This window comes from Electrona antarctica (genome assembly GCF_951216825.1).
Source record: "Electrona antarctica genome assembly, chromosome: 6".
NCBI classification, from domain to species: domain Eukaryota; kingdom Metazoa; phylum Chordata; class Actinopteri; order Myctophiformes; family Myctophidae; genus Electrona; species Electrona antarctica.
Window position 1 is genome coordinate 31506483 of NC_136811.1, and position 18054 is coordinate 31524536.

Consider the following 18054-nt stretch of genomic DNA (forward strand, 5'->3'; position numbering starts at 1 on the left):
CAGCCTGCTTAGGGTACAAGATGCTTGCAGACCCCTACAAAAAGCAGAGGGGGAATTTTCCTGATTTTTCTTTCCTTGAAGCCAGCTCTTCACAGCATTCTTGCTTCCCGTTCTCATCGATGGTCCCCCTGCCCTCTCTCTCCGTTTATTTCCTTTCACGTGTGCCTCTCTATCTCTCTGCCCAGGGATCCGTCAGGTTCCCAGGCACTAACGGGCTCCTCTCTCTCTCCTCCTTCACAGGGTGAGAAATACCTGAGTCTTTAGGGAGAGAGTGATAAAGTGGGTCAGTTAAAGAGAGAGAGATGGAGACTTACAGATAGATAAGCTGTGTGTTCATGACTTTAGTGTGGCCACTAATTGTTGAACAGAAAACGTAATGAACTTCAAAGTAAATCCACCCAGTGAACTCAACTATAATGCCATCAATGCAATGGGTGTCAGAAGAAAACGTTTAACAGAAAATAATACAATATGCAGAAATACAAAAACTATAATATTATTAAACAATGCATTGTCAACCAACATGGAATAATCAGAGGCTTCACAAGCATCAGGTTGTCTGGAATGTTGTCTGTGAACAAAAAGATGTACCCTTAAATTAAAGGTATGATGGCTACATATCTATTCTAGATAATGCAATGAGCTGAATCAAGTTAAAAGAGGATTTTCTATCATCTCCACCTCTCACCTCCAATGACCTTTTGGCCTGGTGGTAAAGGTGTGCCAGCTATAACACTACTTTACAACATTCTATGCAGTCTGTTGTTCTTTCAGACAACCCTGTATGGGGCTCAGTCTATCTGGTGGATGTGGTAGGGACCTTTCTGTCATCAAATTAATATTAGGGCATAATATTACAGGCATAAAAACTAATACCACTATACCACACTACTAGTAAATCTCCACCAGGAGGCATACCCTACACCAGAGCCATCTAATAGAAGAGTTACGATATTGAGGGGGCGGAAACCGAGTTCATGCAGCCTGAACTGAGACAAGCTGGAGTTGGAAATACATTGTTTTCAACGAGGGCGGCGCAAATAAGAGCTATTTTAAGCATGTGTGCAACATGACAACTGTTTTAAAGTATTGTACAGTAACAACTAAAGTCTCTGTAATGTTTATGTTGTACTATTACTACAAAACAATCTAAAATAAAGGGATTTAAGATCATTAAAGCTGGGCTGTTGCCTGAGTCCAATGCATTTCTGCCTACTTCCGGTCCAGGACTTGTCCCAGTTGGTTGTCCCCATTCTCAATAGAAGTCTATGTAGGAGAGCCGCCATTGGACTGTCCCCATGAAGCGAACACAGTTTGCGTAACTCTGTCTATATCCCTCGGCCTTGTCGTTCTGTCTGTATGGTCAAGTTGATCATTGGCATCGCAACACCCAGTTAAAACGTGAATGTTTAGAATAGATAGTCTTCTCCAGAGCAGAGCGCCAGAGCCACACTGTGAAAATCATGTTTCTGCAACAGTGACATTTGTCTTTCAAAAATCACACTTGTGTGAAGTGGCCCCTCACTTCACACAAGTGTGATTTTTGAAAGACAAATGTCACTGTTGCAGAAACATGTGATTGATTGATTGATTGAAATATTTATTTCAGTTTGCAGAATTACAGTACATTTCAAGCACAAACTCAATACAAAGACTGTTAACTGTGAGTGGACGACCCAATTAAGCATTACACTTGTTTACAAGAGGGTCCACCATGTTCAATTCATCAAAACATTTAGAGACATACAAATAGACACTTCTATATAGTCAAAGAATGTAAGATGTATGTATATATGTATGTATTATGATGTATGTATATTGGCCATATGACGTAATGTAATGCCCTAAACAAACTCCATAGACTTGGCTAGCAAACGATGTATGTGATAAGTGCCCTAAATAGACGTGGCTGGCATAGCCTACTATTTTCGTCATGAGTGCTCTAAACAAACATTACAAATCCCATAGACTACACTTGGCTGCCATATCTCTTCAAAAGCCATTGGAGGGGCTACCCACTCAAGAGGGGCTAGCCTCCTATAAACAGCTATAGTGTAGATTCTGATTAAAACTAGAAACGCTTTTAGTTTTAGACTCTAGTTATAATGGAAACTATCGCAGAACATTCAGGTTATATTCAACCAATGGACTTCAGAAGAGTAATGTGTAGTGTGGGAAATCGGTTGAAGTTGAACAAAGACCATGGTCAAATCTCTATATATGGAGTACTCCGATGGAATCGATATGACATCATAGTCATGAAGTCATCGATGACAAATATTCTGGCCTGGACTCCATATTTGGGGATGGTATTGGAACTCCATGAGATAAAAGGGGCCCCAAGGGGTCACTTGCTCAAATCGCCATATCCAGTGTTACATTCGTGACCACCGTCCACCAGTCTCCAAATATTGACATATTAAGTTGTGACATTGAGATTAATTATACATGTTAAGTTTAATAATAAATGCAATTGTAATATAGGATTCTATTTTATTTTGAAGTGCAGGCGCGGACGTCCTGTTGCTCTAGTGGCGGTGCTGGAAGCGTACTTTACTACTTGATCAACTTCAACCCTAGCTACCTCCTTTCTCCTCTCCGCCGTGCTCAAAACAAAGCTTGGTGACGCAAGCTTACCCCAGTGCAAGAAAGTCAAACTAGACATCTCGAAATTACACGTGCTACAAGGAAGACGGAAACCGGCACAAACTATTTGAACACGCAACAACCCCACGTAGATCAGTTTCCACTACGAAAGCACAATAGCAGTGGGAACACCAATCCAAATCGCTACCTAAACAGATCAACAACACACATATTCACAGCAACAATGGCAGCGCCGTGCAGCGAAAACAACCAGAACCACGCGTCTGGGAAGTTGAAGTTCAGCCTGGAGGTTCCGTTCCCCTCTGCGACCGAAGCCAACATCGCTTTCCGGTCTCTGCAGCCGGACAAAGAGCCGAGAAAAGGGGGCATCAGCAAGGATATGACCGTCTCTGGGTGCGTTATGTCTGTGAGGTGGAGTGCGGAAGAGACTCGGATCCTCCGCGTGTCTGTGAACTCTTTTCTGGATCATCTGACACTGGTTCTGGAGACCATGGAGGCATTTGGACCTCCTACAGTTCCTCTTTAACTCATCTACTCATCTATTTGCGATTGTTTGTATTGATATCATGGACACTGATTGACATCACATCATGGACATTATATATTTGTCAAAAAGGATAAACAAAATATTGAACGCATTTCCATTGTGATCTTTCATTAGTGTGTAAAACAAGTGCAATGTGTGTACTTTTGTTTAGTTTTCGTTCTTTTTTGGGAGGGGGTGGGCACTGGCAGACACTTCAACTACTAGACTACAAAAATATGATAACCATATATTACCCTCTCTCAAAAGGGTTGACCATTTCAAACGACATGGTCATGAACCACCTGTTCCAGTGCATTGTTCAGTAGAATGCTGTAATGTACAACTATAATTTGTTAATGTTTACACTGTAAACCAGTTGCTGAGTGGTTTCAGATTTGTACCGTACTTCCATACATTTATACTCTTAATAATTTTGTATAATGTAGTGGCTATGCTCTTTTCTTGATATTCGGAAAGTGGATACAAACATAATATAGGATGCTTTCCCCTAAATCTGGCAATATAATGCACATCACAATACTGTGATACTGTAAGCAAGGCATTGTGGTTTAAACCATCTAATTTGAGTTTAAAAAAAAAAGTATACTCTTTATGTAGCTCTGGTCCATAGCTGCGTTGCATTAGAGCTCAAAATGCAACACAGAGCTCTAAATGCAACACAGAGCTATGGACCAAAGCTAACTCTTTATGCAATCAGAACAGTGGGATCTGGGATCTGTAATACAACACAGTACCTGTAACATCCAACATAATAGAAATTAACATTTTGCCTATATCTGTGAAAAATAAAATTACAAATGTTTGAGAATCGATGCGGTATCATTTAACATGAGATTCCAATACTCGAGTATCAATATTTACTTTACCATACCTTGTGTCACTGGCAAAAACAAAGCACCCAAATTGCCAACCAAAATATCCAATATCAAAAATATCAAATACAGCAGCTCAAATCATACCCGATGACCATGATTGTTTTGTTTCTTTTAAACTCAATAAAATAATATGTAATGACAAACTGCATGTTTTCAAACCTTTATTACAACTTAACTTGAAATAGCCCTAATTATGTCTTAAAACATCACTAACTTTCACAAGAATGTGTGGTAAATATCACCACAACTTTCTTCACATTTTGTCTCTTTAAAAGGGGTGAGAGACAATCTTCTCTTATCCATCCTCCAAGGATCTGATTCAGGAGTATCACTTATCTTTCTTCTTTTTCTTTCGGTCATGATGTCTGTCATCTGGGGAACGAGAATCCCTGCACAAAGATCAACCTTTATTTAATCAGGCAGGTCAATCAAGAACATTCTTAACTCTTCTAAAACGGTTTTCAGATCTGATTATGTTTTATGAAGAAATGTCTGTTTTCAGATAATTTATCTGTACACACCAATGTTATGTCTGTCCATTCATAATCAACTACACTGGAAGAACATTGGCTTTTAAAATCATTGTTACAGCCGTGGCTCCCCTCACGCAATAAATATACATTCCATCTTATGAAGCTAGACTTTTCACCTCTTCTTTCTCTTTTTCTTCTTCTTGCTCTCCTTGCCTTGACTGTGTTCCTTGCTATGATGGCGTCTGCTGTGGGAGCCATGTCTCTCCCGGGAAGGACAGCGGGGTGACTCTGTGGAGGATGACCGCCCTTCATCGGACCTCCGTCTGAAATTGAAATATGGAGATACATGGTTTCTTCCAAACACTGACGATAATATAAAAAGAGTTGGTAGATCCAGGTTTTAGATCTTATGATTCAAGAACTGAAAATGCCATTAGGGGTTCCTGATGGAACACCATTAACAAAACAGACAATGTTTAAGCCAGAAGGTGTGAAGGGATAGAAAACACAAACTAGATAAAACTGAAGTGAATCAATGAAAAAAAAAAGTGCTGATAACAAAATAAAAACTCAAATAAAATGTATAATGATTCCAGACAAATGAGTGTGATCTGTAAATGTCAAAAACCACACCTTTGGGAGGAATGCATGGCTCTTCTGGTTGCCTCTTCTTCTCGCTCCTCCTCTTTCCACTGCCTGGACAGCTCACCAGCGTGTACGTCAATCACCTCACGAATGACCTGTGGGTGGAATGAATGGTATCACATTAGTCATAAGCTTATGTCTTTCCTGAAGTTACTGGGGTTCAAACTCAGTTCTCCCACACAGGAGACAAACTTCCTACCAGTGGGCTAAAGCCTGTTTGGACTATGCTATGGCCTTGAGATGCAATGCCCTGCCTCACTTGGGCAATGGAGATATTGCTGTTTGGGCTTCGTTCAGGCAATACCACTCAAACTGAAGTATATAGGGTTTAAGGGGTTATAGCTGTCGCTATGTCAAAAAACAAACCACTTCAATCTTCCCCTAGCTATGTGTATGGATGTTCCATGTACATATCTTCAGTCTAAACAATTAGTTTTGATTACTGAAAGTGATGACAAGCATACTTGACCACTTCAGAGTGGGTGTAAAGCTAGCACTGTATTATAAGACACACCCACCTCAGTGTAGGACTTCTTGGTGATGTGGACGTTCTTGGCTCGGTAGGACTGACGCCTCCTCTTGTAGTCCCTCATCTCAGCCATCATTTCCATGTGTGATTTTGGCTCATTCTGCTGCTCATCTAAACAAGATTAGATTTTCTATTTATCCAAGTACATTGTTGTGTGTAAACAACAATGTGTGTAACATTTCTTATGAGTAACATAGTAACAAGCTAGCTTTGTTGCTCTTTTGAGATAACATCTTTAGCGATTTCACTGTAATGTCTTATTGGATAGGTTGAATGTTTAATCTACCAGCCCAGGTTACCTTTAGAACTTTTACATTACATTTTGATTCAGGCTTCTGATGACAAGCTTACAAGCAACAGTACATTACACTATCACAAAAATATTATTTAAGATAGACTACATTTAAAAAAAGTTGTGATTTGTGACATTGAACAGAACAGAATGTGTGCTCATCACATGCACTCCCTACCCCTTTTGAGCTTGGCCACCAAATCTACATAGAGATCCTCGTTATTAGCGGAGGTAGTTTGATCCCTCTGCTGGCTCGTCACGTGATCAAACAGAGCCAATCGATCAGCCACGGTGAGGTCGCAAATGGCTCGCTTGTGATTCTGAGGAACTTCAATAGGCTGGCTGGAGTACTGACCTGGTGGACAAGGAAGCATGTGTTACACAATACAGACTCACATACTGTAGGTCACACACACACACACACACACACACACACACACACACACACACACACACACACACACACACACACACACACACACACACACACACACACACACACACACACACACACACACACACACACACACACACACACACACACACACACACACACACACACACACTTCTACAAGATTCCACAAATGGAGCCATTCCCCAACACGTAAAGGGAAAAGTCTGTGTGTTATGTATGCATTATGCATGCACGTATGGGGGGGGGGGGGGGGTGATGTACAGGTCATGTATTTATAACCTTCCTTTTGAAAGGATATGGTATTAAAGGATACTGCACGTAATAAGGCAAGCCTGAACCAGAACAGCTGTACTGACATAGAGCCCAGCTCCTCTCTAATACTCACCCCTGTTACTGGAAACAAAACACATACATATAGAATATATATTATATTTGACAATATCAAGCTGACAATTCCAAAGAAAATAAAAAATAAACCCATCTATAATGATTTAATAATTTTGTTCAGCACGATGAAGCCATAAAAGGTCAATCAAGGTACAGCAAAAAGTAAATGAGTGAAAGAGGAGTGCTTATTCTTCCATAGATGCTGCAACTGCAGGCCATGTTAGCCTTCACACTGATCACACCAGTTCTTCTGGCATTAAGAATAATATTGCTTTTTAGTGCCATCTACTGGACAAGTTAAAAGGTAGGTCTTTCCGAGGTAATAAGCAGAAACCAAGCTCTTACCTTGCCAAAAAACTCCTTCCATTCTCATTAGTGGTGCAGCGGCTCTTGCCTGGAGAATAATCTGTTGCTGGGTGGATTTATCTGTACAGATAACACAACGGGAATAGTATGAATTTTAAATGTTCCCATGAAAACAATGAGCTTGGTAGTAGGATTTCTTCATACCATAATAAAGTATAAGGGGAAAAACAGTTGTTCACAAACAGCTGAGCAAAAAAAAGAAGCTGTTCACAAAGCAATTCCCTCATGTGCGTTGCACTCTGGCAGTGTAGACTAATCGAATAAAGTTCTGGAATAAATCAGCACACGCCCCCTACTTGCAAGGCTGAACAGCCAACCCCTGTAACCCCTGTACCCCCTCTCTGTTGCGCTTTACACCCTGCTATCGATGTGTGACAAATGACTGAGCTGGGTCATTTGGCTAGCGACGTCATACATACTACAACCAAAAGCCATGTGTACACACCACCTACACACTACAACAGATTTTCAGCCACAGATATAATCACTGGTTTCTTTCAAAAATGGCCTAAAGAATCACCTATCAGGAGACCACAAGGGGAGATAAATGCGATTTCCCACAGAAAGGAGTTGTCATTCATTGCTGCCGTGTTCCCTTTTTCTCTTTTGTATATAATATAGTGTTTTGTATTTGTTGATATGTATTACTATTTATTATTGTGTTGCCAGCGTTGTGCTGGTGTGAGGGCCTTTAGACATTGCTCTATTATGGCTAGAGCAATGTCTTTGGCTGCTGACATACAAAGAGGGCAGAGTCCAGACTTTAAGCCAGGTCAACATGGATATGGGGCAGGGGAGGGAGAGTCCTCCTTCAGATTTTAATCTGTTTCAGTATCTTTCAAAAATATTTAGTGACAAATGCATTATCACCCAGGCACCTAGCTCTGGTCCATAGCTCTAATGCGTTGCATTTAGAGCCATGTTACTCTCGACTTCCGCCGCTCGCATGAATGCAGACCAGCCTCTCGTCTTTAGCGTAAATAAAAAGAACGTTTTTGCTACTCACCAAAACAAAGGCGGGCTGTGTCATTAGAAAGCCTACTTTCCTTAGTGGAAGCACTCTGAGCCCCCCACCACATGTATAAACGGTACTTTTTGGCCAGAAAGGGATTTTTTTTCACCGAAAAATATTCTCTATGAGGCAGTTCTCTGGGCAATATCGGTAGAAGGCGCAGTGGAGTAACTAAAAGTATATTCTTTCCGGTGGAAACAAAATCCCCTTTCACCAAAAAGTACTGTTTATACATGTGGTGGGGGGAGTGCTCCCACTAAGGAAAGTAGGCTTTCTAATGACACAACCTGCCTTTGTTTTGGCGAGTAGCAAAAACGTTATTTTCATTTACGCTAAAGACGAGAGGCTGGTCTGCATTCATGCGAGCGGCGGAAGTCGAGAGTAACATAGCTCTAAATGCAACGCATTAGAGCTATGGACCAGAGCTACCAGGCACCCAAACACTTCCAATATTGTCTCAACACGTCTCTCTTTTTCTCTACGTCAAATTGTCAATTCATTAGATGCAATTACTCACCTATTGTAAAGGTGCGAATGTTGGTATTTTCATAACACACAGTGGCGTCATACATGTCTGCCTAGAAAGAGAAATTAAACAGGTTTTGTGGACAGTTAATGCCTGAATTGCTTTCAAAAAAGGAATACAAAATTAATTGATGGAGTTTCCAAAACAGTCACTCGGGTGCATAACTTGATGATAGATTAAATGTACAGCTCTACGGTTTACATACAAAATTTACGTCATGATAGTTGAATTAATTCTGAATCGAGTTTAATTTGCACATAATGTGTGTTCCTACCTGTTCCTCGTGTGAATAGCCCATTTTGCTGAGGTTACACGAGGCTTTGTGTCTCTCCATGCTTCTGACAGGGACTCTGTGGTTGGGGTCGTAGGGACACTGCTCCATCACTTCCTACACACACACACACACACACACACACACACACACACACACACACACACACACACACCAAATACATGCAATGTCATCATACTGTATCTATAGTATATCCATTAATCTATCTATCTATATACATACACACATGATGTACATACATAAATACGTGTGTCAACTTTGCACGCAACACAGTGTGAGTGTGTCTGAAGTTATGTGAACGTTCAAATACATCAGTATCTAAGTAGCCTCGGAAACCCTCTTGTTTCAGAGCTGACCTTATATTTATTTATACTAAAGGAGCAGACAGACATGGTGTCTGCATGGTGATGATCACAACAGTCAGTCACACACTCTTCGAACTGCTAGCAGCCTAAGACTCTCGTAGATGTATTTTTTTTATCGATTCTGACATTTTCAATCAGAATCGATCAAAAGACAAATACATCTACTCTACGAGAGTCTAAATCTTAGGTCTACTGTTTAATTGTAGGACTCCTAAATGAAATGAAATGAAAACAGTGTGGACTGCACTGCATACAGGCATCGCCCATTTAGAGCTTTATATGATTATTGCTGCGTTCACACAAAGTGAATAGCAGATATAGTCGTAGCCGCTTCTTTGACTTTACGTGGTCTTTTGCTGGTTTCACAAGTGAGAAGATACAGCTAAGTTAGCTAACTAGCTAACAGATAGCATGTATAACAGTGTACCTGAGGAGGTCGCGGGTCCTCGTCTTGTTTCCATCCCAAAGTGTCGAACAATTCGTTTAATTGCTTCTTGCAGTTCTCTGTGAACTCGGTCAACTCCCGTAGACAGTTCAGTCGATCTTGAAGCGTTTGTGTTTCTAAAGAGTCCGTCATTTTTGTGTTTGTTGAGTTTTGACTGAGAGCTTTTGTTTTCATTCAATGCGCAGTCGCGCACCATGTCACGCACTCGCGCAGTGTCTTTGGCTTGGCGCAAAAAGATGACGTATAACGAAGTCAGAATCACCCCCCCCCCCCCCCCCCCCAGTCACCCACAGTATTCAAAATCAAATCCAGTATTTGTCTCCTTTAATAGTAGTCAAATGTATTATTGAACAAGTGAAAGTTGCTCAGTCAAATTTGTACTGTAGTATTTTAAAATACTATAAAAATGGCTTTTAAAAACACTTCCTGTCCATCTTGTATACTATCAATAAAGGCAAAATAGCATAATATATTAAAGGTGCAGCATTAATTGATAATTATCATCACTATTAGTGTTTGTTTAGTCACAGGGTATCACCCTTCTAGATTCAGAGTAGCCTATAGTGTATAATATAGTGTATTGTCTGTGTATTACATCGTAATTACCCAGTAAATGTACTTTGTTACTGTCGACCACCGATAACCCATATTCTCTTCTCTCACCAAGATTTGACAATTCAATGAAAAAAACACCCTTATTAACTTTTATTTCTGTTGATTATGTTACATAACATGACACAGATATAAGTAATTTTAAGATTACAGTGTACAATATTTGCATGCAACAGATTGAATGTTGGTCAGCTGCTCATGTGGGGATCTGGCTGCATCAACACAGGAGGATCCACTAAATCAAGCATGAGAAAACGAGAAGACAAACAATGTGAAGCAAATTAATTAGTTAATAATATGCCTATGTTTAACTGATAAAGGCATCCCTAAAATGTACTTACATTACTTCAAGTGTCTCAGTGTCTTCAATGGTTACTTCTTCCACTATGTCAACCTTGAATCCTATTGCCACTGATAAGATGATATTCAATATTTATTTTGAAAAAAAAGGAGAAAAAAAGAAAGAAATAAAACAATTCAGAAACATAATTTGCCTCCACAAAACCCCACAGAAACCACTGGAAATATTATTCACTGAAGGATTATACTAAATACAAGCCAGTGTTGCCATTACAAAGACCCCTATGGTTTATATTCTAATCTACAAAAAATACAGATCAATATAATGACTCACTTCCCTGGGGGAAAATGGGGTATCCATCCCAGCAGTGACATGGTCTACCATGCCTATTATGCCCAAAAACAAGGTGGCTTCCAATGAAATGCTGTGATGCATCTCTACCATCTACTCTACTGAGAGTTGCTGCTGGCCGATGTGGTGAGGAGCCAGTGACCACCCAACTATTGAAAGTGTCTTGTTCTGTGTAGCTGTAGACACTGGGGATTTCTGCATGGACTACGGGAGGCGTCCATCTGTCATCAACACCTTGAGAGATGAAGTTGTGGCCTCCTAGACAAAGATGATATGAAAATAGTATTGGATGGTCAGATGATATATTTGTTAATTAACAATAAACTATAACTATTCCAGTAAGACGCCTGAGGGCGAGAAGCGACCTTGCCCGGGTGACAGCAGACTGCTGTGCGAGTGCTGGCGCTTTGGCATGGAGTCAGATCAACATATCCGCCTGGGTGACAGTAGACTGCTGTGCGAGTGCTGGCGCTTTGGCATGGAGTCAGATCAACATATGGAATGAATTCTGTACTGGCCGTTACAGAGGGTGGTGCTGATGGCTCAGTACATCCTCCTAGGTGAGCTTCCCTCCCCCATGCAGGACATACAGTTATACACTGTATACGCATGCATGGTGTATAGCCAAAGCTAAGAAGATCATCAAACACCTACCACCTATAGCTACAATCTGTTCAGGCTGCTACCATCAGGCAGGCGACACCACATGCAGTATCAGAACAAACTGATTCGTTCCCACCAAGCACTATAGGCCTAACTATAAAGATATAATTAAAACAACAGCAACAACAACAACAAAAAGCAAAAAAAACAATGGTGAATAATATAGTTGATAGTTCAACTTATCATGATCTTGCTTGGTGTGAATGGCTCTTCTACAGCCAGTAGAAGGAAGTGAGTGCTATTTATCTGTTACATTCTGTGGCTTTGTCATACTCATATGCCTATTCCAGCTATCTCATAGCCCTGCTGAGTTTGGGCAGAGCTTACTGCCAAAAGTCACCTGCATACATTGGCACATACAGGGGAATGGTCGCAATGCGTAAACGCATTGGGTATGCTGTAGGTTGCACACATTTCTTAATCCTGATTCAATTCAATAGAAGACAAACCAGATAGCACAAGAAAGACAGATTACAGATAATAAATCAGTGCTCAAGCACACATTTTGTTACAAACATAATTGAATGTTGTTATTAAATTGAAAGTAAACTAAAAGACATTTAGTTTCAAACGCATGTCATCCATTCCATATGTCATTCATAATAGATGTATTTTACCTGTAGTGTGGGAACAGCATTTGGGATGTGTATCATTTTTCTCCATGAGCTCCTCTTCGTCCTCCATATACTCCCAATGCCGAAGCAGTGTTGTACCAGCGTTGTGTTGCGGGTGGCCAACATATGCCCTGCTTGAACACCTGGTACAATTCTGTCGGTACATCAAGGCACAAAGGTAAAACCGTCCTCCTGCTTCCAATACTAATTCCGATACCACAACTGATTATTAGGAGCGAGATGAAGGTCAAGTTCGTGCAAGGACCACGGTGGATGTAGCACAAGTGGCCAAAGAGGCTGAAAATGATTGGATGGCTCATGGTCAGATCGGATGGCTTTTGCATGATGTAATGGTGTGTGTGTGCGTGTGCGCGCACGTGTGTGTGTGTGTGTGTGTGTGTGTGCGTGCGTGCGTGCGTGCGTGCGTGCGTGCGTGCGTGCGTGCGTGCGTGCGTGCGTGTTTACAACATGGGTGATCCTCAGAACTAACATTTTTGTTGATCACACTAGTATGATCTGTTTTCAAAACTTGGAAAAACAAACTATATTTTTGAAATTATTATTTTGGAACAAAACAACAAGAGCTATATGGAGTGGACACAATATCCTTGCTTGTGGACCAATGTATAATATTCATGTTAATTATTAGATTGCTTGAACAAATGTTTGTGTTGCAACACTTTCCATGAAATTGTGTAACAATTCTATTCTGCCACATTGCACGTTTTCAGTCCCCAGGCTACGCAGAGGGCTTACAATCACATCCAGATGTGATACAGATGTGGGCCATATTCAGAGTAGGCTTGCTTTGACTTCCACATTATTTTCCGAAGGGGTGTTCTGAACAATCAGAACACATAACACAGAGCCTGAAACCTCCGAAGAGCTTTAACGGTTCAAACTTTTGACAAGCCATGAAGCTCTGGGTTGTGCAAGTCCTTGGATTGTTCCTAAATCTGCAGAATGCATGCGGCAGACAGAACACAGGCAAGAACACATGCTCACCAGTGATGGTCAACTTCTGTCAAGATGTCAGGTACAACACCACCCTCCATCCAACTGGGGTGCAAGGATACAGACTGCAGAAGATTGGTAGGATTGTAGAAACAGGCTGTTCATCACACATTGCTGAGTTCATGTGCCGCATTGTGGCACCAGAATGTGCTCCAGAGGGAGAGGACCATCGTACAAGGCCATGTCGGTCTCTGTGTGAGAAGGTGAAACGGGACTGCGAGCCTGTACTGCAGGAAAATGGAATATACTGGCCAAGTCTGATCCTATGTCAGGATTTACCTGAATATAACTGTACAAGTGTAAGTGATTTTAATTTATTTTAATCATATGCACATTGTACGTTGTACCCACAATTAATAGCTATTGTTTTTTGTATGTGTGTATACATAGGGTGAGGAGGAGAGCATTTCTGAAACATGTGAACCAATCAGCATCCCTTTATGCAAAGACCTGCATTACAATGAAACTAGCATGCCCAATATGCTTGGCCACACCAGGCAGGAGGATACACGTCTTCAAATACTTCAGTTTTATCCACTTGTGAAAGTGCAATGTTCCCCTCATCTGAAGACCTTCTTGTGCTCTGTGTACACTCCTGAGTGTGTGTCGGGGAGACAACGTCGCCCCTGCAGGAAGATGTGTGAAGCAGTACGGACAGGCTGTGAGCCTGTCCTTATGAATAAGTTTGGCTTTGCTTGGCCAGAGTCTTTAAGTTGTGAACGATTTCCAATGGAATCTAGTGATAGTGTAAGTTCATATCTGTGATGCAAAATCTCTCACACGCACGCACGCACGCAAGCAAGCACGCACGTATATCATATCCCATTCTGATTGGCTATTATTGGCTTCCAACGTTTGCGGCAAAGATCTACCCAAAATGTGCGTCCCACAGTGAGGAAGAAATTTCACTTACACCCATATGGGGTGAAGCTTCTAGGTTAAAGTATGACAAAAGTATTTACCTGAATATAAAAAGTGTAAGTGTAAGTGATTTTAAAATATTTTAATCATGTGCAAGTTGTACCCACAATTAATAACAATTGCTTTCTGTATGTATATGTATGTGTGTATACATAGGGTGAGGAGGAGAGCGCTTCTGAAACATGTGAACCAATCAGCATCCCTTTATGCAAAGACCTGCATTACAATGAAACTAGCATGCCCAATATGCTTGGCCACAACCGGCAGGAGGATGCAGGTCTTGAAATACATCAGTTTTATCCACTTGTGAAAGTGCAATGTTCCCCTCATCTGAAGACCTTCTTGTGCTCTGTGTACGCTCCTGAGTGTGTGTCGGGGAGACAACGCCGCCCCTGCAGGAAGATGTGTGAAGCAGCACGGACAGGCTGTGAGCAACTTATGAATAAGTTTGGCTTTGCTTGGCCAGATTCTTTAAGTTGTGAAAGATTTACAATGGAATCTTGTGATAGTGTAAGTTCATATCTGTGATGCAAAATCTCTCACACGCACGCACGCAAGCAAGCACGCACGTATATCATATCCCATTCTGATTGGCTATTATTGGCTTCCAACGTTTGCGGCAAAAATGTACCCAAAATGTGCGTCCCACAGTGAGGAAGAAATTTCACTTACACCCATATGGGGTGAAGCTTCTAGGTTAAAGTATGACAAAAGTATTTACCTGAATATAAAAAGTGTAAGTGTAAGTGATTTTAATATATTTTAATCATGTGCAAGTTGTACGTTGTACCCACAATTAATAACAATTGCTTTCTGTATGTATATGTATGTGTGTATACATAGGGTGAGGAGGAGAGCGCTTCTGAAACATGTGAACCAATCAGCATCCCTTTATGCAAAGACCTGCATTACAATGAAACTAGCATGCCCAATATGCTTGGCCACACCAGGCAGGAGGATGCAGGTCTTCAAGTATATCAGTTTTTTCCACTTGTGAAATGTTCCCCTCATCTGAAGACCTTCGTGTGCTCTGTGTACGCTCCTGAATGTGTGTCGGGGAGACAACGCCGCCCCTGCAGGAGAATATGTGAAGCAGCACGGACAGACTGTGAGCCATCTATGAATAGGTTTGGCTTTACTTGGCCAGATTCTTTAAGTTGTGAAAGATTTCCAATGGAATCTTGTGCAAGTGTAAGTTAATATCCATGATGCAAACATTTACATACTGTGGATAACATTTATAGATTGAATACGTGACTGGTAACTCCCTCAGCACCTAAGTCTACTGCATGGCCTGACACAACCATAGAGATAAAACCTGCACATCACTAGTCATTTGGTGAATGCAAAATGTTCCCAATATTTTTCTAAAATTGTGGTTATTAACATATTGGCCCGAGTTAGCAATGACTCTAATCGTTGCTTCTTTGTCAGCGGCTCAGGGCTCATAGGGCAGAGGTTGAACGTAGTATAGAGTGCAATATATTTAAGAAATAGAATCAATTAATTTGTCCAGTTTTATTATCATCTTCACCAGACTGCCAGGCCGGGAGGTAGACCCTATCTCTCTCTCTGTGTGTGTGTGTGTGTGTGTGTGTGTGTGTGTGTGTGTGTGTGTGTGTGTGTGTGTGTGTGTGTGTGTGTGTGTGTGTGTGTGTGTGTGTGTGTGTGTGTGTGTGTGTGTGTGTGTGTGTGTGTGTGTGTGTTTCTCTCCTGTAATAAATCCCCTGGATTCCTTGGACCATTATGCAACTCCCCTTAAATAGCACAGTCAGTAGAGCACTGTTGTGCTCCACGTGACACGTCAGCAATCCATCTCCCAGTGGTGTAGCACATTGAAATAGGAATAGACCCCAATGTTCTCGGCTGACACCAACAATACGCCTCACTGCCGACTTACTGCCTTATTACGCCATTTTGCACTTGTTTCATAACAAACGTTTTGCTACTATCCCTACAGATCCTGTAGGGATCAGATTTTCCATATCCCATTCTGATTGGCTATTATTGGCTTCCAACGTTTGCGGCACATATTTACCCAACATTTGGTCCAAATTTCACTTACACTCATATGGGGAGAAGCTTCTAGGTTAAAGTATGACAAAAGTATTTACCTGAATATAACTGTACAAGTGTAAGTGATTTTAATTTATTTGTGCACATTGTACGTTGTACCCACAATTAATAGCTATTGTTTTTTGTATGTGTGTATACATAGGGTGAGGAGGAGAGCACTTCTGAAACATGTGAACCAATCAGCATCCCTTTATGCAAAGACCTGCATTACAATGAAACTAGCATGCCCAATATGCTTGGCCACACCAGGCAGGAGGATGCAGGTCTTCAAGTACAAGGCTTTGCTCCACTTGTGAAAGTGCAATGTTCCCCTCATCTGAAGACCTTCTTGTGCTCTTTGTACGCTCCTGAGTGTGTGTCAGGGAGACAACGCCGCCCCTGCAGGAAGATGTGTGAAGCAGCACGGACAGGCTGTGAGCAACTTATGAATAAGTTTCGCCTTCCTTGGCCAGATTATTTTAGTTGTGAAAGATTTACAATGGAATCTTGTGATAGTGTAAGTTAATATCTGTGATGCAAAATCTCTCACACGCAGGCACGCAGGCACGCAGGCACGCATGCACGCACGCACGCACGCACGCACGCACGCATGCACGCACGTATATCATATCTCATTCTGATTGGCTATTATTGGCTTCCAACGTTTGCGGCAAAAATCTACCCAAAATTTGCTTCCCACAGTGAGGAGTCTTTAAACAACAGAGCCAAAAAAAAATCACTTACACCCATATGGGGTGAAGCTTCTAGATTAAAGTATGACAAAAGTATTTACCTGAATATAAAAAGTGTAAGTGTAAGTGATTTTAATTTATTTTAATCATGTGCAAGTTGTACGTTGTACCCACAATTAATAACAATTGCTTTCTGTATGTATATGTATGTGTGTATACATAGGGTGAGGAGGAGAGCACTTCTGAAACATGTGAACCAATCAGCATCCCTTTATGCAAAGACCTGCATTACAATGAAACTAGCATGCCCAATATGCTTGGCCACAACCGGCAGGAGGATGCAGGTCTTGAAATACATCAGTTTTATCCACTTGTGAAAGTGCAATGTTCCCCTCATCTGAAGACCTTCTTGTGCTCTGTGTACGCTCCTGAGTGTGTGTCAGGGAGACAACGCCGCCCCTGCAGGAAGATGTGTGAAGCAGCACGGACAGGCTGTGAGCAACTTATGAATAGGTTTGGCTTTGCTTGGCCAGATTCTTTAAGTTGTGAAAGATTTACAATGGAATCTTTTGATAGTGTAAGTTAATATCTGTGATGCATCTCTCACTCACGCACGCACGCACGCACGCACGCACGCACGCACGCACGCACGCACGCACGCACGCACGTGCATGCGCACGCACGCACATACACAGAAACACACATGGGCCCATCTACACTTGATGACTGAAAACAATGAAGTAAAATTATTTAAATTGATTGATTGACCCTAACAGGAGCCCTCGTACAAGGTTTCTTTGACTATGCATGCACCTCTTGGTACCACAGCACCTCAAAGGCCCTTAAAACAAGGCTCCAGACATGGCAAACCAACCTCACCCCTGCCCACTTTGACAGGCTGGAATGACTTACACCCACAACACCAGAGGGAGTGCAACAAACCATGTGCAACACAGTTTCGGTACAAACAAGGGACTAACTTCTTTTCGCTCCTACGCCACCAAAATGTGGAACGCCCTACCTACAGTCATTAAGACATGCAAATCCCTTGACTC

General features: G+C 41.5%; 2 protein-coding genes and 1 long non-coding RNA gene across 3 annotated transcripts; 2 read left to right on the plus strand and 1 right to left on the minus strand.

The window, feature by feature from the left end:
* Window positions 1-2548: 2548 nt before the first annotated feature.
* lage3 (L antigen family member 3) lies at window positions 2549-3245 on the plus strand. The gene has a single exon (XM_079503367.1). It carries the CDS (start codon window positions 2831-2833, stop codon window positions 3131-3133), a length of 303 nt encoding a protein of 100 aa, XP_079359493.1. The 5' UTR covers window positions 2549-2830; the 3' UTR covers window positions 3134-3245.
* A 932-nt stretch (window positions 3246-4177) lies between these two features.
* Window positions 4178-9982, minus strand: snrnp48 (small nuclear ribonucleoprotein 48 (U11/U12)). The gene is made up of 9 exons (XM_079503366.1): window positions 9759-9982; window positions 8949-9062; window positions 8666-8726; window positions 7116-7196; window positions 6147-6323; window positions 5666-5787; window positions 5136-5242; window positions 4679-4825; window positions 4178-4418 (listed from the first exon to the last, which is right to left on the minus strand). The coding sequence occupies exons 1-9, from the start codon at window positions 9948-9950 to the stop codon at window positions 4358-4360; spliced, it is 1062 nt and encodes a 353-aa protein (XP_079359492.1). The 5' UTR covers window positions 9951-9982; the 3' UTR covers window positions 4178-4357.
* A 4655-nt stretch (window positions 9983-14637) lies between these two features.
* LOC306924422 lies at window positions 14638-17336 on the plus strand. Its single transcript, XR_013790158.1, has 3 exons — window positions 14638-14762; window positions 16471-16824; window positions 17223-17336. It is a non-coding gene; the product is annotated as an uncharacterized lncRNA (long non-coding RNA).
* Window positions 17337-18054: the final 718 nt, after the last annotated feature.

Excerpts from the sequence above, each read along its gene's own strand:
- lage3 (XM_079503367.1), top strand. The coding sequence starts at position 2,831 with ATGGCAGCGCCGTGCAGCGAAAACAACCAGAACCACGCGTCTGGGAAG.
- snrnp48 (XM_079503366.1), bottom strand. The coding sequence starts at position 9,950 with ATGAAAACAAAAGCTCTCAGTCAAAACTCAACAAACACAAAAATGACG. Across the intron at positions 9,063-9,758 it reads AGGACCCGCGACCTCCTCAG|GAAGTGATGGAGCAGTGTCC; the intron begins GTACACTGTTAT and ends GTGTGTGTGTAG. Across the intron at positions 5,243-5,665 it reads CCAAGAAGTCCTACACTGAG|GTCATTCGTGAGGTGATTGA; the intron begins GTGGGTGTGTCT and ends TTCCACCCACAG.